At 45.5% G+C, this 24,454-nt stretch overlaps 1 protein-coding gene across 1 annotated transcript; it reads right to left on the bottom strand.

The window, feature by feature from the left end:
• Positions 1-7,452: 7,452 nt before the first annotated feature.
• Positions 7,453-23,733, bottom strand: TH (tyrosine hydroxylase). Its single transcript, XM_057372142.1, has 13 exons — positions 23,642-23,733; positions 19,067-19,270; positions 15,882-16,056; positions 15,030-15,118; positions 14,748-14,815; positions 13,005-13,055; positions 12,049-12,194; positions 11,764-11,899; positions 11,562-11,631; positions 11,257-11,313; positions 10,575-10,670; positions 10,277-10,410; positions 7,453-7,966 (listed from the first exon to the last, which is right to left on the bottom strand). The coding sequence occupies exons 1-13, from the start codon at positions 23,729-23,731 to the stop codon at positions 7,807-7,809; spliced, it is 1,476 nt and encodes a 491-aa protein (XP_057228125.1). The 5' UTR covers positions 23,732-23,733; the 3' UTR covers positions 7,453-7,806.
• Between the last annotated feature and the right edge of the window lie 721 nt (positions 23,734-24,454).

Raw genomic sequence — 24,454 nt, 5'->3', positions numbered from 1 at the left:
ACTAACAAAAAAAAACCACCTCCAAAAAAACTCCTGATCAGTTTTCAAGGCATTTCAGATACTTTCTGCTTTCAGCTGTGCCAAAAAAAAGGTCAAAAGATCATCTTTCCACCTAGAAAACCTAGCGTCCTTCCAAACATTGTAATGAACAAGTGTYGGAAAACTGAAAACAAATTCCTTGCAGTGGAAAGTGCAGTACCCACTGTGGTCCCTGGGGAAAAAAACAAGTCTGATTTGAGCTGGATTAGCAGCACGAATGACAGCTCAGGTCAGCCGCAGCCTTATCCGAATCAATTCCCCTCTCCAGGGAGGCGGTGCGTGTGTGCGCGCATACCTGCGGCTATAGGATTTGTAAATAATTGAGTTCTTCTGATCCCTACCACCACAGCACAAGAAGAAAGATTCGGTCCTGAGGGGGTTGACAGAGGTTCAAGCCCCAGATCTGCCACTTAGACGCTTCTTCCCAAAGCTGTTTAGGCATGTAATTACTTTTCCGGCTCTGTGCCTGGCCTGAGTCTCTGATTCTCTGCCTCCTTTTATCTGTCAGCTTTTTACAGGGACAGGAGTACTCCTCTACCTCCCAAGCATGTAATGAAGATGAATTCATTACAGCTGTAGCACTTTAACGAGCACTGTGAAGATACAGGGTATCCTTACAAGTCCTAAATTAGGAAACTCCCTCTCAGAGTGTGCTGGGGTGCCTGGATGCATGGCCCGCCCAGATCTGTGCCGGCAATACATTAATCCACCTCTGTCCATGATTCTGGAAGGGATTTTAACAGGAGAAAGAGCCTGGCTTTCATGTAAAAGCCAAGCTTGCAGTAGTGACTGGAATTAGTTTGCTTTAACATAAGGATAATTCTGGAGTAGGAAACGCATATGTGGTTGGGCATATCTTCTGGTTTGTGGACTTGCATTCCCATTCCTGGGCACCCCATACCCCATCCACATGGATGCAGCAGACACAGAAATAGTGAGAAATGCTGGGAGAAAATGTATTTAGTGGAGGCAAATCCCCTGGTGTTTTACTGTTTGAAAGAGATCTCCCAGCTACTGTTTCATGCATAATTGTGCAAATGGTAATATCCTGCCAAAGAGAGGCTTAGATCATCTCGTCTGCAAAGTATTTTCCACCCCCAAATAAACATTTTGCACGAGCRCAAGTTGCAGGTCTTCCACCATAATGTGCCCCAGGCTGGATTTTGCACACTGCCTGCAGGCAAGGCAGCCAATCTGAATCTGGACGGCAGAAGGATGCAGGAGTCAAACYCGGGATGCTAGACCAGAAATATATTTTTTTTTTATTCTTAATATCATGCCAGCAGCAGCACAATTCCGAAATGAAAAATAATTCTGTTTCGTATTTCTTTACACAGAGAGACAGACAGACAGACAGATCCACCCACAGCAGCAGCAGCAGCGACAACAGTGAGACCGCTGAGCGAGGCACCGAGACAGGCACACACCAGAGGGGCCCGGCTCCCAGGAAGGCTTTTCCCTTCTCTTCCTCCCTCTCCAGCCCATGCTCCATGGACAGGAGGGTTTAGCCTGGCYTGACCCACCACTTTGGTTTTCCCCAGTCACGTTTTACAGAACTTGCAGTCACTTTAGGTGAGGTCTGGGGAAACGGTGTGAAGGATCCCCGCAACCCACCAGAAGGACATGAGCTTGTGCAGCCACATAATCCTACAAATCTGCTCCACGGTCAGGAAAAGGGAATTCATAACATCTTTTGGTGAAGGGTGTGACTGGGTAGATCCTCAAMGGCTTTCTCTRAATGATCTTRAGGCCAAGCTGGATGGAGCTCTGAGTAATCTGGTCTAGTGGAWGGTTCCCTGCCCATGGCAGGGGCTTGGAGCTGGATGATCTTTTAAGGWMCCACCMAACCCAAACCATTCTGTGATTCTATGATCTCATTCAAGGCAATGCCACAAACCTAACCAGCCTTGTGCACAATATTTGAGGGAAACCTTAAGACAAAATCAAAAGCATGGGAAAAATCCAACACAGCTCAGGAAAAAGCCTAAAACCAGGAATACTGGAGGGCTACAGGAAATCCCAACAATATCAGAGATTACAGCAGGGGTTGCGGGCGCCTCTCCAGCCCACAGGAAGCTGATGGGTGATAGAGACCAAATGTTTTCTGATATGGGAGAATGGATGGAAAGAGACTCAAGGATTCACTATTAGTGGGACTGTTATGGGAAACAGTAATAATCTATACCAAGGCAACATCAGAATATCAGCTGCTTCAGTGGGAAAATCGTGTTTTAAAAGGGTCTATCCCATGACTCGAAACAAGTTTGTCTTTAGAAAAGGAATACCATCTAGTGGCCCAAAAAGGCAATAAGGATATGCAATGGCAACTAGAGAATCAGATGAATTTAGAAAAAGAGAAGGAAAAACTACAGAAGTAAGGAGAGTGATTAACATATATAGTGCAGTGATTCGCCCTGGAGCAAGGGAGAGCTCAAAAGGGACCTGATCATAGTAAATGCAAAGCTAAAATTASACACTTGCAAAAGCAGATGGGGATGCAAAAATTAAAAATAACTGCTGGAGTTCCAGAAAGCGGTGTGGAGAACTGGATCGGGAGCCATTGCAGGAAGATGATTTCAATGATGATATGGGCAAATGGGAAAAGAAAGAGAAGTTGAGAATAGCAGCCTATCCCACAAAGACTCCAAATGCTGTCCCGGGGTAGATGGGTATGGCAGATCAAACTGCTGTAGCTGTTAAAATGAAAARAAGAGTGACCCCAAGGCAGGTAGCTGCAGATATGAAGCCACTGAAAGGAAGCATAACAGTAGAGAAACTGCTTAAATGTAATATTAAATGGGGATTACATGGTAAATTGATTAGAGTGTGTGCTTCACCAGCTTTTACCCATTGCATGTTGGGCACCTCCTTGATGAACCTTCAATCTTGCCACCAAGGGCATTTAATGAAATTGCCCAGCAGGATGGTAAGAMAAGGATCCAACTGGCACAATCACTACCAGTCCATGAGCTCGGGGTGGAGAGTCTTTGATGAACTGATTGGGGGCTGCTTGAATGTCATGGACATGATACCGTGCCCCAAGCACACCCTCCCAGCAGAGCACAGCTATCCCCACGGGCCCTGGCAGCCCCGAGGATGAGTCAGGCTCCTTGGACAGCGGATGAATTGGGAGAGGCAGTGGCACAAATGARCCCCCACCATTCACACTAAGCTTCCATATGGCAAAATGCAGGGGAAGAAGCAATTGACAGAGCTGCTTTCACATTAAGACACAAACAATATACCTTTACTTGCATCCCACAGGGCCGAGCACCTGCCCTGCTGCACATGCTTGTGTGAGCAAAGTGTTTGAGTGATGTGTGTGGGGGACAAAGAAAAGAGAGTGCCTTGTGTGATKATATTTGGGGACTTGCAGCTGCAGAAGAAGAGGTACAAGAAAGAAGTGGCTGAGTTTTAAAATTAATGGACCAAATGGGATTTAATGTCAACTTGAATGTGATACAATTAAAACAATCTCAAGTTAAATGCCTGGACTCTGGAACTGGTGAAACAAGAAGATGGATGAATGCTAGAAAGGTTAAACTTTCTGTGAAATAAAGACTMCAGCTAATCAATCCAACTCCGAAGAGTGCTGGGAGAATTTAATTTCTGATGGCAGCATATCTATAACTGTGCTAGTATCTTATGGCAGTGTATTCATCTTGCTAACAGCAGCAGTGAGTTATGGAAATGGAAAAGAATGTTATGAAAATGGAAAAGTTATGGTTATGGAAAAGAATCATGAAGGGAGATGGAGCAAAGACCAACACAGTGCTTTATCTGACATGAAAGAAGCTGCTTGAAAAGCTTCTGCACTAAAATTTCCAGTTAAAGGAAAATTATTCATAACAGGAATTTCAACAGGAGCTGATACTTGGGAGCAGGGCCCTTGAGAGAAACAGGGAAGGAAAATGGGTACCAGTAGCACACGAGTCCTCTCCAGTGGCTGGACCAAAATTTCCCTGGCTATGGGAAAACCTGGTTTGAGGCAGTCTGGGCTGTGATGGGGTTCAAGGCTTTCCTCCTTGATAGTGCAGTTGTACCCCAGTCTGCTCATAGTCTGCTCTTACGCACAAAGAGAATAAATGGATATTAATGTGGATTATCTTTTACCAGAAACCAGGAATGTGCCAAAGGTACTGCACACTCATGGGAGGGCTACACTTGAACAAAGAGGAAAAATAACCCAAGATACAGCTATCAGTGGAATAAGGGATCACACAGTGGGCAAAATAGAGAAAGGATCATGCCAAGAGCTTACAGGCTGGCAGTAGAAGACAAACCCTTCTACATAGTGACTCTCTATAGACAGTTTCTATCCGGTAATAAAACAAAATATGGGGTGCATGATGCAGCTGAAAAAAGAAGGAGGGATGGATGCTGTGGCTGGTTAAATGAGAGCAAGTTATCTTAGCCTGTCATAATGAGCTACATGAAGGAGTGTAGGGTACTCTGAAAAGAATGAAAAGAGTTTATATTTGGCCTCAAATGAAGCAAGAAACAGAGGACATAAATAAAAATTGCATAAGGTGTGCAATGATGCAAGAGTGGATTAGTGAAAGAAAGCTGCCAACTCTACTGCATTGGCTAAACCAAGGATTGTGACAAATACTGTGAAGGAATCACCCAGATAAACCACCACAAACTGAAGAAGGGTATCAGTGTCTCTTTGCCACAATAAACACCTTTCCTGGGCAGGGTGAAGCTCTTCCACCTAAAAGAAATACAATTGCTGGAACTGTAACAATGCTGTTCTGGAAATTGTTGGTAGGTGTGGAACAACACCTGAGACAARATAGGATAACCAGCAGAGAGGGATGGGAGTGGGGAGGCTGTAAGTGAGGAGCTCATGCCTTAATAAGTAGCCAGGTGATTAAACAAGGACTGGATATACCCTACCACCTGCAATCCCCCAGACTGTTGGAAAGAAATGACTCGGACCATTAAAAAGAGTCTGAAGACAATCGTAGGACAATATCTAAAATATGATGGGTTGAAAAGTTAACCTCACCATGAGCAGCTTTAAAAGCAGTGATGGATTAGGGACTGGTTTACAGCTCTATCATATTTTCTTTGGATCGCCTGTCCTTTAATGGCCCTATACCATAAAATGAGACCATAAAATATTATGGCAAAATAAAGAAGAAAATAATGCTCTTGCAGAAGAAGCAACATGAGAAAAATGGGTAAAATGAGAAAGCAAGGATCCAATTCATATATGACTTATGAAATAAGGAGCCAAATAATATATTTGAAATTAGATAAAAAGGAGCAAGTCTTAGAGACAAAATGAAAGGGGATCTATTAAGCTACTAATAGGATAGATCCTCTAGGATATCAAATAGGTGAGGGCAACAGTAAATACAAACARGTTCATGTTTCTCGGATGTCCCCCTAAGGGGCCAAAAAATTCTGGAATCTGTCACAAATTTGTCAAGAACACAGACACTGAAAATGGCCCAAAGAGAGATCTCTGGCGCCTGTGCAGCCTGAGCCCCCACACTCTGAGCTCTCCCCAGCTCAGCCTCATGTCCCAAAAGCGAGGGGGTGCAGCCCTTCTGGTGCTCACCTTCCCCAGGCTGCAGCACATCTGCTTGTGTGCTTGCAAACTAATGCTGCTGGGTTATGCTKCAAGTTTTGCTTTTTTTCTGTTTTTGCAGGACAGCAGATTTTACTACAGATCCTCAAAAAAGCAACAGCTGACAGAGTCGGGAGCAGCAATACAAACTCCAGGGCAAAGTAGAGGAGTTGAGATCTCCTGCAGCTGCAAGGATTTCTAAACTGGCTTTTCCCTACATATTCATAACTTTGGTCTTTTTACAAATTGTATTAATTTGAGATATTTAACAAGGCAGATAATGACTGTGAAGTGCTTTGGAGACCTAAAGATGATCACCTTCATGGTTCTGGAGGCCAGACCAGAGATTTCCTGCCTGGTCCTCATCAGGAGCCTGGCATTCCGCAGGATTTGGAACATCCTTGTTGCTCTCAAGGGCAGCAACCCAGGAGCTGGGCACTAAGAAAGGAGAGGAGAAACAGCAACCTGCAGACCAGTAAAGTGGCACTGCTCTTGTTAAGAAGGTCATAACCCATGCATTAACTATACAGACTTAATTGTTAAATCTTGCCTCTTTGTTTTCTTTGTTGTTGTTGTTTAGTTTTGTTTTGTTTTGTTTCTTTGGGTAATTTTGGTGGGGTTTTTTTTGTTTGTTTGGTTTTGTTTTTTTTGATTTTTTTTTTTTATTTTGTTTTGTTTCTGTTTTAGTCTGTTTTACTGAAGTCACCAGTAACATTTTCATGGCTAGATAGCTAAAGAATGGCCTAGCCTGCCTTAGTCTTGCATAGCTTGCTCCAGCCACTTAATCTAATAGTAATATCTCAAGAACCCAAATGAAAAATTGTTACGGCTCTTAAGGGAGCCTTGAGAGTTACAGCTCATGATCTGGATCCACCCAGATTGGGAAATCATAGCTGCAGCTTTGGAAAAAGTGCTCTAAAATGACAATAACTGAATGAACTCAGTAGTTTTATTGGTTTACAGGAAAATCCAAAGAGAAGGAACAACTTGAGGAAAAGCAGCTAGCCCCAGTGTCRAACTACTGATTTCGATAATGGCCTTTTAAGCAATTTAGGAGGAATTTAGGAGGAAGGGTCAAATAAGAAAAGAAACAGAAAGGAGAGATTGAAGCGGGCAGGAGACTAAGTGCTGTCAGTAGCTAAGGAGTTAAAATTCGAGGGAGCTGGGGGTTAAGCATATATATGTGGAGGTCTGAAATGGGATAAAGAGTAATGGATTGTAAACTGTTATGACTGAGCCACAGCAGAAGTAACGCTGGAGAACAATGTTAGCCGTGTTAATAGCCAAAACTTCACTGCCAAACCTTGCAGTTCTTTAAAGAGGAAATTATAAAAATCATATATCRTGGATAAGGGTGGCAAAAGTCGACACAGAAATGTTACAAATGATCATGCAAACAACTCTGTGTAATTCTCCCCTTTGCTGTCCCCCACAGCTGTTTAGCAGCCTCCACACATCCCAAGCCCAGCTCTGATACTGCACAGCTGCATAACCTTGGGCCAAACTTCTGAGCAAACCGCTAAGTTATGAGACAGCCTGCAAGAAGATAAGAAGGGCAAAAGCAGAGGGAGGAAAACTGAGAGCTATGGGTCAGATCAAGCCATTAATATCTACACTGAAAACTGCATTAAACTGGGTTTGAGCATCCAAACCAGATGTTTACCTTCCTCAGAAATGGCTAGCAATAGCATTAGTCACACACCTGAGCTACATCAGGTGATAGTGATGCTAGGATAACTAAGAACAAGACTCATGAAATTGCTATAGGAGTTGCTTTGGGGATGAAAAGAGGCAAATCTAATTAATCTCTCAAATTACAATAAAAAAATTATCTCTTTTTTTTTTTCTGTTTCAATAAAGCAGATTTTTTCCTCTTCCTTTCACCCAGGAGCCTAGCACACAGCTCTTGACTCCAACTTTTTAGCTTGGCCATGCTTTTTGTCTCTGCTAAGCCTCTTCCAGCAGTCAATAGAAAAGCCACCCCAAAAGCCAGCAGGCCTTGGKTGCGTCCCGCTGGCCTCCTCCGAGCTGGCCCTACATACAAAAGTGGGAAGCTGTTGGGGTCGCGTGGTGACAGGCAGCAGTGCCAATGTTTGGAGAGGACAGGTAGGAATTAGCAGCTGGGAGCYGGGTGAGGGCAGGGCGGGCACTGAGAGGGAGGAGGGGGCGGAAAGGGCTCAGTTCTTGTATTAACTGATAACATTGAGCGCGTTAATCAGCGAGTGGAGCTCATCCCTTACGCTCTCCAGGGAGTGACAGATCGTCTGAGGGCTGTCCAGGAGCTCAATGCTGTGGGTGTAGGGCTCGTATTTCACCGAGAAGGGCCGCTTGATGTGCGCCGCGTAGCTCCTGCAAGGGAAGGGTGCASAAGGCTGGGTACAGGAGATGGGTCCCGAGCCTCCCTCCCGCTCTGCACCCTTTACCCAGGAAGATTACAATGGGTTAATGCCTCCTTCAGGCTGAGCTTCCACCTCTCCAGCTCCACAGGGCTACAGCAATAGTTGAGATCCCTTCTGTTCATCAAGAAAAACCATGAGTTTGACTGTGGCGTTCTGTGGGCTGCACCAAACTGGGGGGTACGTCAAACTGGCTACCTCCATGGCTATTGCCAGGCATCCTCTGCTGCAATTCCTTTTTCAAAAAATGCCAAGGAGATTTAGAAGCTAATTGCAGGAAAAGCCCGTGGTATTATCGTATTATATTCCTAAATCCTTTCTGACATGCATTTATTGACTAATCTCTGCTTGGGGAGGGGGGAACAAGCRTTGTGGCATATTAAAGATAGACTTGACAGGCAGTGGCTCAGACCTGAGCTAGAGGATGAGAATAACGTCACCGGAGCTTTGAGCTTCAGCAAAACTGCACTGCCGTACCCAAAGCCAAATGCAGCCTAGATCTCAGTGATGAGATCACCTCGTAYCTCTCAAGAACAAGACCTTGTTGCTGCTTTTCTAATGGAGAGGTAYGAGGTCAAGTGAAAGCAAACCAAGGGTAAGGTTTCCCCAAAATTGCCCACATTCATTTCCAGCACTAATATTTGTATACTTGACAAAGCAGGGTTTTGTTTTTTTTTTTTTCTTTCATCTGCGGGCTGTGTGAATATGGAGCTGAAAATCTGTATTTATGTACTTATGGCTGCAGTCTCATCCTGGAAAGGCTTGGGAACGTGAGAGGACAAACAGCGCTAACAACAGGCGTGCTCCGAGGCTTCACCCTGTCACTCCCGAATTGCTTAGCTTAGGCTACCCTCTTGTGGCTACCGCGGGTCTGCTCTGGCGCAGGGCTCGGGGAAGCGCAGCCCTTTCCCAGATGCAGACAGATGTTCTCTAGCTGGTACTTCATGCCTAGGCCGGAATTGGAGTGATCTGTGCAAAGCACAGCAGAGAGGGCCAAGGAGAAATACGGTCCAAGTGCTTCCAGGCTGGTGCTGGCAGGGAGCTGCCACGCCATTGAAKGAAAACAACAAAAAATGTGCAAACGGAGGGGGTTTCTGCATTCTCACATTGTCCCCCTCCTAAAAGATGTGGCTCGTCTCAGTTCTACCAGGCAAGGTCCAGCTCACCTCTCTTGTTAATGCCATCAGCCACAGCCATGGCTGGTGGCACTGCTGCTAAGGGCTAGAAACCTGCCCTCCGAAATGGGTGTGCTCACTTGACACCTTTGGAAGCACATAAATACAGCGTGGCTGCTTGGAAGGGCACTGCGGGAGTTCTTGCTCAGAAAAGAGGCTTTTCTCGGTGGATAGCCAGGCCGGTGGTGGCAGCTGCCAGTAATGYAAAAGACACGATGATGCTTTAATGTTTTCACCTCGTAGAGTAACATCTGTGTGGTCTCCGAGCTCTTTAAAGAGGATCGTTTACAGTGCTTGTCACAGTCAAGACCCTCCAGCCTAATCTTGGCTGTGTATGCGGTGTATTTTCCCTTTTTAAATGCAAGGAAATGACTCATTAGGCAGCAGTTGGGTTTTTGTAAAGCTGCCTGGTGTGTGTGTGTGTGTGTGTGTGTGTGTGTGTGTGTGTGTGTGAGGACGGGCTCCCCCCGTGCTTGCTTTTGAGCAGCTGGGCTCCAGGTTGTGAGAACAGCCCAAGCCAGGGTAATAAAAGCAGAAGTTGAAATATAGCAGTCCTCAGCACGTTATTTATATTAAATACCCCTCTTGCAGGAACTTTAAAGCCATGTACGTCATGTTCTCCTCATCCTTTCTCTTTCCTAAGCGAAGATAGAAATGGTGTAGGCAAACTTTTCCTCTGTCAATCAAAGCAATCAAAGGACTGAGCTTTCCTCCACTGGGCAATTCTATGTATGACCAGGAAAACGCTTTTCTGAACAGATGTCTGTGGGTAGAGATGCCCCTTACCTTCCTGTCTGCAGTCATACGGGGTGGGGAAAACCCAATTACCTTGGGGGGATGCTGTCTGGGGTCCACTAACCCATGTTAACCAGCCTAAGATGCAAAAGTTCATTTTTTCCCCTGGATAAATCTATTCATGTCAAGTATGTTCCCTTTGGGAACTGGAAAATTGCTTTACTTTGAATGACCTGACCAAAGTTTTCACTTCTTAGAACTTGGACTGAAAGCAGCCATAATGTCAAGCCCTATTTCAWTATACAACATCTTAATTCCCTGCTGTTTGGGTCTCTCTCACTGCCCAGTCCTACCTCAGTTTATTTTTGGCATCAATGAAGCTCTCAGACACAAAATAAACAGGCTGGTAGGTCTGGTCCTGGTAGGGCTGAACAGCAGCAGCATCAGGGTCGAAGTCCCGCACCTCTGGTTCGTCTGACAAGGAGTGCTACRAACACAGCAGAAGAATTCCAGTGTGAAAATAAGGGGATTGGAGAGCACATATGGGGGGGTGAAGGGGGAGAACAGAGTGGGAAGAGTCATTGTGCAGAAGCAGAAGGTGTTTTTCTCTACAGGGTCTAGAGCAGAGAGGTGACTTATGCTGGGACTTACTATGAGCTCCCCATAGGAAGAGAGGAGCCCGGCTCCGTAGGCTTTGACTATTCCGTTCTGTCTGCAGAGCCCAAACTCCACTGTAAACCAGTACAGCTGCAAAAAGAAAGGGGAAAATTCCTGGGGGACACAGCTCCTTGTCTTTGTCTCCCTGTCACTTCTGAGCCTTTGCACCATGGCCAAGGTCTGCGGTTGTTTAAAGAAAAGACTCCTGCCACTTTGCCCCCTCTCCACACAAACACACTTTGCTTTCAGAGAAAAGTGCTAAACTAAGTTTCTGCCACACCAGGAGAGAAGGAGCCCATGTCCCTGGGCTTGTCCCCTGCACACCCAGTGAGATGCTGTTGTTTGATGCCCTTGGAGCAGGATGGGTCACCTTGCTGAGGGAGAGCCTAAGGAAGTGGATGTYATTTAATCCCATCCCAAAGAGTCCCAGCCGTGCTGCTGTTTGAAATATGATGCGTGATGATACTACTAGTGCCCGAGAAAATTGGGTTAATGTGCAAGCGAGCTCTGCTCTTTAACTGATCTCTGCTCTGCACAGTCATCATGAAAAGGGCAGGGCTGGGGCAGCTTGGGTGGGAGCTGTGAGCCTGCAAATCTTGSAATACCAGGCTGGACCAATCCACAGAAGCGCTGGTGGAGGGGTTGTGCCCCACAGACAGCAAGAAGGAAAGTTTACCGTGGACAGTTTCTCAATTTCTTCATCAGTTGCTCCCAGAGATGCCAGCCCGATGTCCTAGGAAGAGAAGACAAGGGGCAAACATCAGAACAGATCTCGGCTGAGGGTCTTTCACATGGATTGCTCTGTTTTATTGCCTTGAGACCGCATACATTGCTGCCCTCAGTGCCAGGCACCTTCTGGGCCTTTCTTCGTGCTCAGACTAAAACCATTTTGTTATAGAATCAGTATTAGGGTCTTGGTTCATCACTCGGACTCTGGGGTTTGGATTTTCTCGAGGGGGAGAAAGCAGCAAACCACCTTACCTGYGAGAATTGGGCAAATGTCTTATCAGCCAGCATCGGGACATGCCCCAGCAGCTCGTGACAGCAATCCCTGGGAACAGGRCGGGGAAAGGAGGAAAACACAGTCAGGAGCAGACAGGGAGTGTCAGTGGGGGAGAAAGGGCAATGCCCAGCCAGGTGGGACATTGGGGGCAGGGAGGGCACGGGGCYGGGYGCTACTCACGGCTCGGGGGAGTGCATGGGCGAGGAGGCGTGGCGGATGTACTGCGTGCACTGGAACACGCGGAACGCCAGGCTGGCCAGGAAATCCCGAGCCGACAGCAGCCCGGCCACCGGCCGCAGCTGGAAACCGGTCCTCTCTGAAACAGCACACACCGTCTGTCCCAAATCTGTCCCAAATCTGTCCCAAATCTGTCCCAAATCCCAGCTCACACACTGCTCCTTTGGGTTCAGGCTCCCCACCTGCGGCTCTCCCCACCGTGCTGGAGCCCTGCACCCCTCAACCCACCTTTCAGGAAGCGGGACACCTCCTCCAGCTGCGGGATGTTGTTCTCATTGTAGCCACAGAATTTCTCCAGTAGACTGAAAGCTTCAAGGTACTCCTTGCAGGCATGGGTGGGGTACAAGCTCTTCAGGGTGCTGTACACCTCCTTCCTTCAGGAGGAGACGTGGGAAACATTAATTAAAGTCCTCTCCTGTCCTCTGCCTACGCACTGTCAGGGACTCCTGCCTTTAGGTTCCGTGTCCTTTGCCTCTCTCCACCTAAATCTATGTCTCTGCACATTGATATAGGTATGTAAACACAGAGACACGCATTCAAATGAGCCTGCAAAGGCAGCAGCGGGTCTGCACAGACCTATTTCTGACTTGAAGGTCAGAAGACTGTATAAAAGGTATTAACTGGAATTAAAATATTCCCAGTAGGTTGACTCCTGAAGYTGCACTGTGAAAACAGTCAATAGAACCAGGAGATGACCTTGTTGAGAAGCCTGTGTACTCAGATCATATGAGCTGGCCTTGTTKTCAGAAACACTCCTTCAGCAAAACTCCTGGAAAAAATCACGTTCAAAGGGAGAGTTTTCCTTAGTGAGACCAGTGAGACACCACACAGATACTCACCACGGGCCTCATACTTCTTCCTGCAGCTATGATAAGTTGCTCTTTGCCTGGAGGCTGCTAGTAAGTCAGGACCCTTAGAGAAGTGGGACTCCAAATTATCTACTTTGCTCTCTGGGGAGGCTCCTTTGGAGGAAACTCCAGGGGCTGCAGTGTGAAAGTGTTTTTTATARCAAACCATTGAGTAGGATGCTTGCACTCCTGATACCTTTTTCAAGAGGATGTGCCCTAAATGTTTGGGTTTGGATTCCCAGCTTCTAGTGGTGAAGCACTAATAATGAAATCAGAACCAAAAATGAAATCAGCACTAATAATGAAATCAGCACCAATAATGAAATCAGCACTCACCAGGTGGCTGTCTCCTCTGCTGTGTACTCCACGTGGGGGATTGGGTCCCCACTGCAAGGCAAAGGCACCATTACTGAGCAGAGCCACAGCCAGGCTCCTCTTCCCTCTGAGAAGGAAGCACTTTGGAGCAGCTCTGCATAATATTCATCAATCTTCTTTAAACCAAACAAGGGGGTGACAGGAAAGACAAAGCCTCAGTACTGGGTCGTTTGTACAAGTGTAACAAATGCATAGACACAAAGGAAAGCATCAGTCTAGTCAGAGATTATAAATGAACAAGGGATGAGCAAGAGTTTAGCAGGCATAATATTTACCAGGAAAAARAAAWTGGTTTTCATAGGAAAAAAATGAAAAACTTTGTGTGGAAAGAAATTCATTTTGTGTGCCTGAACTTCAGGGACCTGATGGCTCCAAGAATGAACCAGTGGCTGGGAAATAAAAGCAGCTAATTAGGAAAATTRAATGCATTTGAACTGCAGAAAAATGTATTGTCAGCAGGAAAATGTATTGACAGCAGGAAAAAAATCTCAGCATTGATGTAAATGGGCATTGATGTAAAAAGACTGACAATTTTGCTTTTTCTCATCATGGTTGGCAATTGTATATCCTAAATATTTCTTTTCTATATTTGGACAAATGAGATATTCCTATATTACAGTGTAAAGGTTCCTGAAGGGATGCTACGCAGTGGCTCATAAATGCTAACCTGCAGGTGTRATGTAAGAGAAGACTTCTTAAACTGGTGCCTCATCTTAGTACAGTATTAATCCTGTGTCACTTTGGACTCTTTCTCTRGCACCACGACTTTCCATGCATTTAGTATTTGTACAGGATAAAAACATCAGTGTCCATATTCCAGGCTTCAAATTGGTAAAGTACATGAAAACTGACAGCAGAAAACCTTGCTGGGATCACATCAGTTGCAGGAAAAGCTCAAGGAGGTGGCCCATATAATTTCTGTAGTCTGCTTTCAGCACTTAAAGTCCTGCTCAGAGGGAGAGAATGCTACGGTGAAAGGCAGTGTCAGTGAATAGGATCTGGGGAMTATGACAGCTGGATCTGAGAGCTGTGGTTGATGTTGTGCTGGACAGGCTGAGTGTTATCACTGCATGCATCAGAATAGAAGTCTTAAGTAGGAGTAGAAGACACAGTCTTAAATCTATATAAGACAATGATGAGAAAATTACTGCAATCTGTTTAATTTAGCAGACAGAGTTAGGAGGTGAACCATTTAGCCTATAAATACCCTCATAGCAAAAAAAAAAAATAGTATTTTATCTAGCAGATTAAAGGCATGTATGATCCATTAGGTAAAAGCTAAAGCTATTGAAGTCCAGCTTAGAAAGAAACCCCACATTTTTTCACAATCAGGATAATGAACCATTGGAACAAATTTTCTGGGCTTGGGGTAGCTTTTTCAGTACTTGAAACACTGAATTCAAAACTAAAAGAGATACTACATTTCTAAATGAGGCTTGAGGTCTAATGGATTTATATCTGGCTTTTGTTATGCAGGAGGTTATTCTTATCATATTCTTATCAATGTACGAATTAATGACAACAGATATTTTTCAATTAAAAAGAGACTGGAATGCAAAGAGAGAAGAGAGACACAAAAGGAGCTGGAAAGGCTGAATGGGGAGACAAAACATAAAGGAAGTGTCATACAGGTAGCACAATGACTTCCCAATAGGTTCATTGACATGTCATCATCCCTGCACGAATGTTAGGAAGGACACTTACTGCTTGTAGTGAAAAGCAATCTCTGCTATTGATTTCCTTCTCTGGCGATATACTGGGTCAGAGAAGCCCTGTGGTGACAAATAGGAACAGAGACAGGATTTTTAATCAGTTACTAAAATTTCTCACCCAGGAAAGCTCATCACWGGCTGGAGAGGCGTCTCTCAAGGTGGCAATGGCACTCCAGTTCCTGCTCGGCTGCCCCAATGGGTGCTCTCAGCTCCCTGTTCCTGTGGGATGGCTCAGGAGTTCGATGGGAGGGGGTGCCTGTGCAGGCTGACTCACCGGGTGATCCAGATCCARGTCAGGGTCAAACTTGGTGACCAAATGGTGGCACTTGTCCAATTCACAGATTTTTCTGGGAAACCAGTGAACTGTGGGGAGAGAGAAAGGGATAGTCTGTGGAGGTGAAGATCCCCTAACAAGAAGGGATTGTGAGGCTGAATGAGATGCACCAGATCTGACGTACCAAATGCACACATACAACCAACAGCACATGGCACAGCTAATTCCAGGCAGTAGTTTCACAATCCCAATGCTCTTGCCCTAGAGTCATGTCTAATGCCATGATCTGCATTTCATTACTTCCTTGCCTATCTCTCAGCAGAGTATTTTGGGACAAAGTTAAAGAAGAAGATGAAAAATTAGATTTTACTGAAAGATTCATATTAAAAAAACACCCAGAGGTCCTGCTGGTCATGGATCTCTAGGGATATTTTACAATAGTCATCCATCTTCAGAACAGGATGGCATGGGAAATGTCTTGTAGATTAGTGCTGGAATCTGTTCAGAGGTCCTGACACATAGGTAGGAAATTACTTTGCATTTGTAATATAATATGCTGGAGAGAGATGGAATACTCATTAGGAGAGGTGTGAGCAAAGTATGAAATTCAGTCTTCAGTTTCTGGGTTTTTTTAACCTGTTACCAAAGAATGGGCTATGAACAATGGAGTGTTGAGAATAGGACAAGGAGGTAAGAGACTCAGAATTCAGGTGTCCCAGAGGCAGTCCTTTCTGCTTTGCTCAAATTCAGCGTACATCATTCCCTTTACTGAGAATAACAAAGTTTCCACTCTGTTTCTACAGGGAGAGCTCAGCCTCTCTACACAAGTTAAAATGTTTGTCAGTTCCTTACATTTGTCTTCCTTAGTGGTCCTCACATCTTCTGCTACCCTCTTGATGGAGCTAATGAAAGTATTGAGGTCAGAGCTGTGGACTTCACAGCGCACAAAGTATTCCAGTTCAGCAGTCCCTTCACGGGGTTTTCGGCTAAGCCTGGTCTCCAGGTGGTGAATTTTGGCTTCAAATGTCTTTTGAGACATGGAAAGGAAGGAAAAAAAGAAACAACTTTAAGCAATATTTGAAACACCTTCTGGTACTACCCAAAGATGTCCATATGGACACATAGAACCATAGAATGGTTTGAGTTGGAAGGGACCTTAAAAATCATCTGGTTCCAACCTGTCTGTTATGGGCAGGGACAACTTTCAGTACACCAGGCTCCTCAGAACTCCATCCAACCTCACCTTTAACAYTTCCAGGGATGGGGCATCCACAACTACTCTGGGCAACCTGTTCCAGTGYCTCACCACCCTCACAGTAAACAATTTGTTCCTAATATCTGATCTAAACTTACTCTCTTTCCATTTGAATCCATTCCCCACTGTCCTGTCACTGCTTGCTCTTGTAAAAAGTCCCTCTCCGTTCTCTATCTTGTAGACTCCCTTCAGTTACTAGACGGCCACGATTAAATGATCCCTAAGCCTTCTCTTTTCCAGGCTGAACAATTCCAGCCTGGGATGGATTCCCTCTTGTCATTTTCTTTGTGCCTCAACCTCCCTCCTGTACAAACACACCCATTCTTTCCACAGTTTTTCTTTCTGCACAAACGCTGCAGCTGCTCAAAATCTACCAACAGAAGACTCCCACAGTGGTACCAAGAGAGGCAGTGGATGTGGCAGAGAGCCACGTCCTGGCCCCCTTTCCCTTTCCCTTTCCCTTTCCCTTTCCCTTTCCCTTTCCCTTTCCCTTTCCCTTTCCCTTTCCCTTCCTTTCCCTTCCTTTCCCTTCTTTTCCCTTCCTTCTTTTTCCTTTTCTTTTTTTTTAATCTTCTTTTCCTTTTCCTTTTCCTTTTCCTTTTCCTTTTCCTTTTCCCTTTCCTTTCCCTTCCCTTTTCCCCCGGTGCGGGCGCTGCCCGGGCCGGCGGAGCGGCGCTGTCTGTGGTGCTGAACGCCGGGGCCGCCACGTCCCGCCCGCTCCAGCGCTGGGGTGGCTTCACTCGCAGCACTGATGTCATTTGGGCTCGCTATCCAACTGACTGTCCCCAGGGAGGAAGGAGACAAAATTCTGTCGATATTCTCCCAAAGGGCCCTGGTAGATYTGTGGGTATTTTCTTTAGCTCAGTGAAAACTGGCAGTAAAAGCCCAAGCCCTAGGCAATGACCCAACCTTTCCAAAGTTCCCGCAAGACCTTTGATAGAGGAAGGGACACGATTTCTTTTGTTAATCAGAGGCAAAAAGATGAGAAGGAACAGATGCGGTGCCACAGGTAAATTAAATTTTTTAATGTACCTACCAACTTGACTATTACATTGTCCCCTCAACAATCRATACCTTTGCATTAATCTGACAGCCCTGATTGCATTACCTATGCTTCAGCTGCATGTAACACATACAGAAGAGTGAAACCAGCTTCCCYGCAGCCTGGTTCATGATGAGGCAAATGTCATTATGCCCGTCTGCTTTCATATCTTGTACCTGCATTGCCAGAGGGATCTGGGAAATGAATCTTCCTCTGTTGGGACTTGACATGCTTGTCTTTTTATTATATTTAAAGCTCTGTCTGTGACAAGCTCAAAGAGCTTTTTTGCTCCAGGAAGAAACAAACAATATTTGAACATAAGCTGCCACAGCTTCTCGCTAGATGTTCTGAAAATTGTTTAAATTACAGAGTTTAAATGCAGTGTAACATAAAATCTACCAAGTATGAGAGTTTACACATTTGTTTCATACCCACTGAGCAGCCTGTTGAATGTTACACTGGTGGATTTGTCATGCTTTATCCAGCACCTGTGCACTTCTGGGAACGAGACCCCAGTCATGGGTTTTGTCTGAAAAGTTTGTCGTAGAGGTTCTCTCCGTCTTGAGACAAGAAYCATACATTGCCCAGAAAACAGCTTTTCTTTCAACAGCCCTCTTGGAGGAGATGCAAGGTGTTTTGTAATTGCTGAAGATGTAAGTGTTTTTCATAAGATAATCAGAGATAATACTAAATGTGCAAGGAATAACTAGAATGCCCTACAATTTCAGAGAAATGTTTATCCCACAAGCACACTTTCTGTACGTTGACAGATTTTAAGTAGTGGGTTTACTGTATAGTATACRTAGCCCCAAATAACCTCCTGTGACTGGACCAGCTCTGAGGAGAAGGTTGGACTAGAAATTTCCAGAGGCCCCTTCCAAGCCATGTGACTGATTAATGAGAACAAATTGTCCTCTCCCCTCACTRCTGAAGTCAATGAAATTAAACTACCATAGATAAAACACACCTCAGAACCTCAGTGGCAAAACACATTGTTCTGGGTGAAAATACACTACACAAATTCAAGAAGTCATGCTTGGATTATGGTTTAAATCTGAAGTATTTATCTCAGTCTTTCCATTCAAGGCACCAAGATCCTATACAATGCAACCTTCTATTGCTGGCAAGGAGGAAAAAGCTCAGTCACCAGTTTTCCTTGGTGTTAAAGGCATATACAGGATGCACCTCTGAGGGGAACCAACAGGACCTTTAACATATGAATCAAAATTATCCTTGAAGTAGAGAGGCAGTTTCGAAATCAATATAGTAGTTTTACACCCAGGGTGAAATTGTTTCTGTAACTATTTGACCAAGGACCAGGGTGGTGATGACCCAGAGAGTTTGCTCTGTCGACGGGCAGGGCACACATCTTGTTTTGAGTGGGGGATCAGAGCYCTGCACCTGAAGTTGAAGTGCTGAGGAGTGGAAAGGGCTGTCAGAGTACGCTACAAACTAAGGTGTAGACTGGAATGTGAAACTGAAAATAATTGAGCAAAATTAAGCCCAGAGCTTAACAGCACTGCAAGCGGAGGTACGCCTCATTCTTAGTGATGGCAAGTGAGGGTACACTGGGGCATGGGCACAGCATATCTTTGAGGATATCAAACCATTAACTGATCATTTGGAGTCGGCAGACCGAGTCTGAGCCTCTTTCTTACACTGCAGTGGTGCTTCTCACAGAACAGGCATGAAAGCTGAGGTGTRTTCCTTGAGCACCAACACAAGATGTTAGCCACTCACCTCAAATACCTTGAGGACACGCGACAGCGGTGAAGTCTTGGCTCCCTTGAGCATGAAGAAGAGGTTCAGCATGGCTCTGCCATCCTTCTCCTCAAATACAATGGTCTCTGTGGATTCTGCAGCATCCGTGGCTGCAGCCGCAGCCTCCCTTTCYTTCCGGGCATCTTCAATGAGGCTTTGACGTCTTCCAACAAACCGTGGAGACTGAGGGTGGAACAGAAATAAATAACACTGCTGGTAGAGCTYATGGGGAGATCAGAGGCAGCCCCAGGAGCTCGATGAGATGTGACTGATGTGTCTCAGCAGAGGAAGCAGGGAAAGGCTGGGCTGACTTGCTTCCTTTGTAGAGGAAGATCTGCTGATGAGGACTGAGGTTTTAAACTTGAACTTTCAGAAATGTGGGGCTTTAGGAAAAAAAGCTGTGTAAAATATCTTTTTAGCATGACTGGACAGTGGGCTTCTTCCCTCACCTCTCTAGCAACAGTTTTCAATATCCTCCAAAAACCAAAAATTAGAAACTATCTTAGGTGGTTGTCAGGTGTCTGATGAACCCAAGTTGAGAGACATCAGATAAATCTGAGGTCATCTGAGAAAAGATGCTTTGTGAGGGACAGCTAAAGCCCACAGCTGTGGCCTGGCCAGGAAACATGAAGTGTTTGCAGGTGTATTAGCAGGGCAGCTTAGCAAAAATGCGCCTGGGATCCAAGATGACATTTACTTTTGACATTAAGTGGATGCTTATCCATTGAAGTGTAATTGGAACCACAACCATGTACCTCAGAAAATAAATTCCTCCCACTCATCTGTGGATTTTGTTTTGTTTCAACAAACTCTTGCAGGTTTCTGTTACTTGGAATTGAAACTAAAATGCMACTTTGTGCCTGATGTCATGTTAGGACACCTGTTTTTATTTATAGTGAACTACAAACYATTTCAATCACTGCTGTTTCTCTTGTTATACAAATAGCTCATACACCAACTTATTTGTTCTTGGTCTTTTTACAATCACTTTTCTATTTAGAGGCAACTCATCTGGTTCCAGTTTTCTGTGTTCAAGACCCAAACCAGATGACAAACCCCCAGAACTTGCCAAAAGAAACCTGGAGCAGCACTAAAGAAGGACASAGAGAGAGACTGGCTGCAGTTTTCCCTCTGATTAGATGGAAAAGAGTTAGAAAAGAGAGACAGACTAACTAAGCAGTGCTTTCCCTGCCTTCTGAAAACCAAGAGAGTTTTACTTTTCAAAAGACAGTCTGATTGAMTACTAAGTTTATTTTCTCTCTGATTTTTAAAGCCCACTATCAGTAACTAATGTTCCCTTGGAAAATCCTCTTGGATGCCTTAGGGATGTAAAGCTGACATTTTAAATGCAGCCTCAAAAACACAGCACATCGAGGCACAACCCATGCACCTTTATCTGGCCCTTTTTCAGTAAAGATACCCCTCTGAAATTATATTTGCTGATACACTCTTTATTCCTCATGGCACAGAAAAACACCTTCTAACAAATAAAGAATACATAGCTGCTTGTCTAAACTGGTGTAATTTGTGCCCAAAGAGAGCAGACASCTAACAAGTCACCTCAGTCATAACTTTAAAAATCCTGCAAGCATGTGCTCAGCTTTAAGAGTGTGTTTTCCATCACTACAGTGTCTAAAGCTAAGCTGGTGTTTATTTTAAAGTTCCTGCAATAATCAGGGCAAACARCCCTGTGCCAGTCACAGAAAATGAGCTTTACCTAAAGGTGCCTTGTCACACTGTGCCCTGAGGAGCAGAGGTGCAGCAGGATTTTACTTCTGGGCTGGAGAAGGGGAGAGGAGGGAAATCAGACCCCCATATTAAGGATGTAAATCAGGTTAAAATCTAGCTGGGTGGAGATTAAAAGGCCAGATTTGGGTGACTGGAAAGCTGCAGCAGGGGAGGCAGCCTCAACCAGTCAAACATGTACTGGGACTGGGTGTTCCCTAGCATTCCTGGCAGGCAGGAGTGGGGCTTTGGCCCCTACTGAGGGCTCCTGGAAGTTCCTTAGCTCCATGACAGCATGTTTTATGTAGGTAAATTGAAAAAAAAAAAAAAAGTCAAAACAAAGCAGAATAAGGCTGAATTTTGCTTGGGAGAAGAGCACTGGGAGGGGAGTGCCCACCTGCTGCCTCCTGCGCCAGCTGGAGGCTGCCTGGCTGCACACTCTCCATCTCTGGTCCTCAGCTCTGCCCCTCATATTTCTGCTCATTGGGKTGTTATCTCCTTTTGATGGAAATATGGAATGTGGCATATATAACAGCCAAACTGATCTCGTGATAAATGCCTTCCTTTCTTCCAAAGGCGCCGTTATTTGGCATTTCCTTGCCTTCCAGACTCACTCCCTGAGCGCATATCTGGCTACAGTGAGAACTGTAATTTGATTTTGCAAAGCGTTTATTTGCCTAACCAGGGCCTGACTCATTCACCTCTTCTGAAGGTTAGTTTGCGCCTCTTATGAAGGGTTTGCTCATTTTTCCTTCTTTGAATTTGCTGCGACTCAAGAGTGCCCAGCCTGAGTATTGTCATTAAAAATACTGCACTCTGAGTTATTTTGTTGCTTTTCCCCCCCCAGCTCATTGTTTGCCTCAATTAGGAAAGATTGTTAAGGCAGTAATGTCCCACCCCTGCTTCCTTGGGCACTCTTTCCTGCTGATTTGATTCCAAAGGCTGTCTCCTGCCTGGCTCTGCAACCAAACCCTGCCCCAGCTACAGCCCCAGGGTCTCTTGCAAAAAAAATTATTAGCAGCCGAAAAACTTGAAGCGTAACCAAAGATATTTCCATGAAGTGAGTTTGACACATAAAATACCTGCTGATGTAGATGAGCTCTGGGATTGCAAAGGTCTGGTTTTTCTCCCCAGTTTGCAGTTTTCCCTGGCAAGACAACACCACATTCCTGCTGGAGGTGATGTAAAGGTGGGYRAGGGCTGTGTGGTAGATCATCCACRGTCACGGTGACAACACCAGGACCAAGGATATGCAATGTCACACACAAATGCAGAGTCATGCCTCTTGCCTGGTAGAAGCCAGCAAAACAAGTGACAGGGYTGTGGAGACCTCCTGTGCTAGGTGAGAGCAAAGGGAAAAGCTTTTCACGCATCCTGCTCCCGGAGCAATCCTCACAGGGTAAATCTTTAGTTTTAGCTGGCTTTTCTCCTGAAAATTTCCATTCAAAGAAGGAACACAAACACAGGATAGGGTTTTATGTACCCCCAAGGCTGGAAGAGCCTCTCACCCCAAGTAGGCTGCCTCACTCTTTTCAGCCCACCTGTTGAACCTGAATTCCTCTGGCCCCTATGTTCAGTGGCCCGTTTTTCATAAAACACAGAGCAGCACTCCAGAGTGTRTAATAACCAAATACTCTTCACTTCTCCAGACAGCGAGCATCTCAAATACTGATTTCACAAGTTGCTTGGAAAATATCAGGTTTTCAAGGGCCACTCAAGTGTTCATTATTTTGCTGGAATTAAAAGGACTGTGTGAGAGGGAAGCCTTCSCTGATCTCCATTCATTAGAGAAAGCAAGCTTACCTCCTTGTTTCCTAAATGTTTCCCTTCCTTTCCAGCAACCTCCACTCTCCAGAACACCTTTCTGCCCATGTGGTGGTTGATTTTAGCGTGGCAGAGCATTGCAGGGGGTTTTAAGAGGAGCATGGATGGAAGAGGCATAAGGGAGGGAAAACGGGAGCTCTAAAACYGACCTGCTGGAATCAGGCTGCAAAYATCTGCCAAACACATCTGCTACCTAACCCATCTCTGCTCTGAGTCTCCCTCTGCCAAGCATCTCAAGGGAGTCCCTTCCTGGTGCTTCCTCTAGTTCCTGCATTGTCACCTGCAGCTGTCCTCGTCTCTGCCCCACAGGACCATCAGTGTTGGGAGTCTTCAGGCTCATCCTGCTTGCCAAGGTTTTGGGGTTAGGAGGTGAMACATCCCTGTCCCTACAGCCAGTCCAATGGGTTGGCCAGGCTTGGCTTGCTAAAGACACTTGATAGCTCAGGGGGATGTTTTCCCCTCTCTTCCCTGATACATTCYGGTGTGTGCAGAAGCTTTCCCTGGGCTAAACGCAGGGCTGAGACCACACCGAGAACTGAGAACCAGAAATGGGGGAAAGATGTTCTGGGAGATAAATTAGTTAAACTGCCTGTGCCTTGTGTGCCGTCTGAAATAACAGCCCCACTTTTTTATTATGCTAGGACAGGTGAAATCTCTGCAGTWTAATGCCTTGAAAACAGGAGATCGTTAAGATCTTCAAATTGCCTTCCACAGGGGGATTCCTTTCTATTTTTGCCTTAGGTCTGTTTGTCATTCACCTTACTTTTAGTTGAGGTGGTTTCACTCTTTCAAGTTTTCACCCCCTTGCATGTTTTCATTTCACATGTATCAGCATGTAGAGAGAAGTGTTGGAGTAATTTCCCTTTGCCAGCCTAGAGCCCACGCCAAGGAACTCCCACAAATGCAGTGTTGGTCCATCTATCCCTGCCTGCCTCTGCCCATAGCTACGGCAGAGGCTGTGGTTTTTGGAGGGGGAAGGAAAGAAGTGGGGTAGGGTTGTCTTACCATGATGGCCTCAGCTTGCTTGGAGTCCAGCTCCGACACCGCCCTGCGGAAGCCTTTGGCTGCAGAGGTGGAGATGTTCGGGGTTGGCATCTTTGCTCTTCCACGAGCTCTGCTGTCTGCTTTCCAGCTCCTCGACAGCTTTTTATAGGGCAGGGCTGACGTCAAAGACTCTTTCAAATCTTCTCTTCCCCTGCCACCTCCCCATCACCACCTCCCTCCTTTCTCCCCCTCGGGCTGAGAGGAGGAGGGGATGTGAAGGAGAGAAACGTGTCTGTCCCATTAAATGTAATCGCTACAAAGATTGCAGACACCCTGCCTYCACAGACCAGACAATCCCCCACCTGTTTGCCTGCATCCAAAAGATTTCTACTCTAATTCACCCCTTCTCTCCTTTCCCCTCCCCACTTCTGGATGGAGTTCATTCTCATTACATGTTTCAGTGCGACACATTTGCTTCCCCAGCTTGGGAGTTGCATGAAAGGATTTTGTTCTGTGAAAGGATGAAATAAAAGGAAGGGAGAGATTCAGCCCTCTCCAGCCTTTTTTTTTTCCCCTTGTTTGCCTTGTCAAAGGCAGTAAAATAATAGGAAAATAACACTGATTCCCCCAAGGCAGCTGCGGGACTGGATGCTGTTCTCACACAAGCACCTCCCAGTGCCCGGCTCCTGACAGCGCTGTGCCTTTCAGGGCTCCCCCACCACCTCAGACCTCCATTTGGCCGTGTCACTCTGACAGCAGGGGAGCAGAATCTGATCCTCACAAACGAAAAAGGCTTTAGAGGAAATAACCTGGAAAACCCCTCTCAGTCCTGCT

The sequence above is a fragment of the Malurus melanocephalus genome, unplaced genomic scaffold, assembly GCF_030028575.1.
Source record: "Malurus melanocephalus ecotype Western Australia unplaced genomic scaffold, MMel_1.1 scaffold_165, whole genome shotgun sequence".
NCBI classification, from domain to species: domain Eukaryota; kingdom Metazoa; phylum Chordata; class Aves; order Passeriformes; family Maluridae; genus Malurus; species Malurus melanocephalus.
Note: the sequence above shows the minus strand (reverse complement) of the source record. Positions and strands in the feature narration are given on the sequence as shown.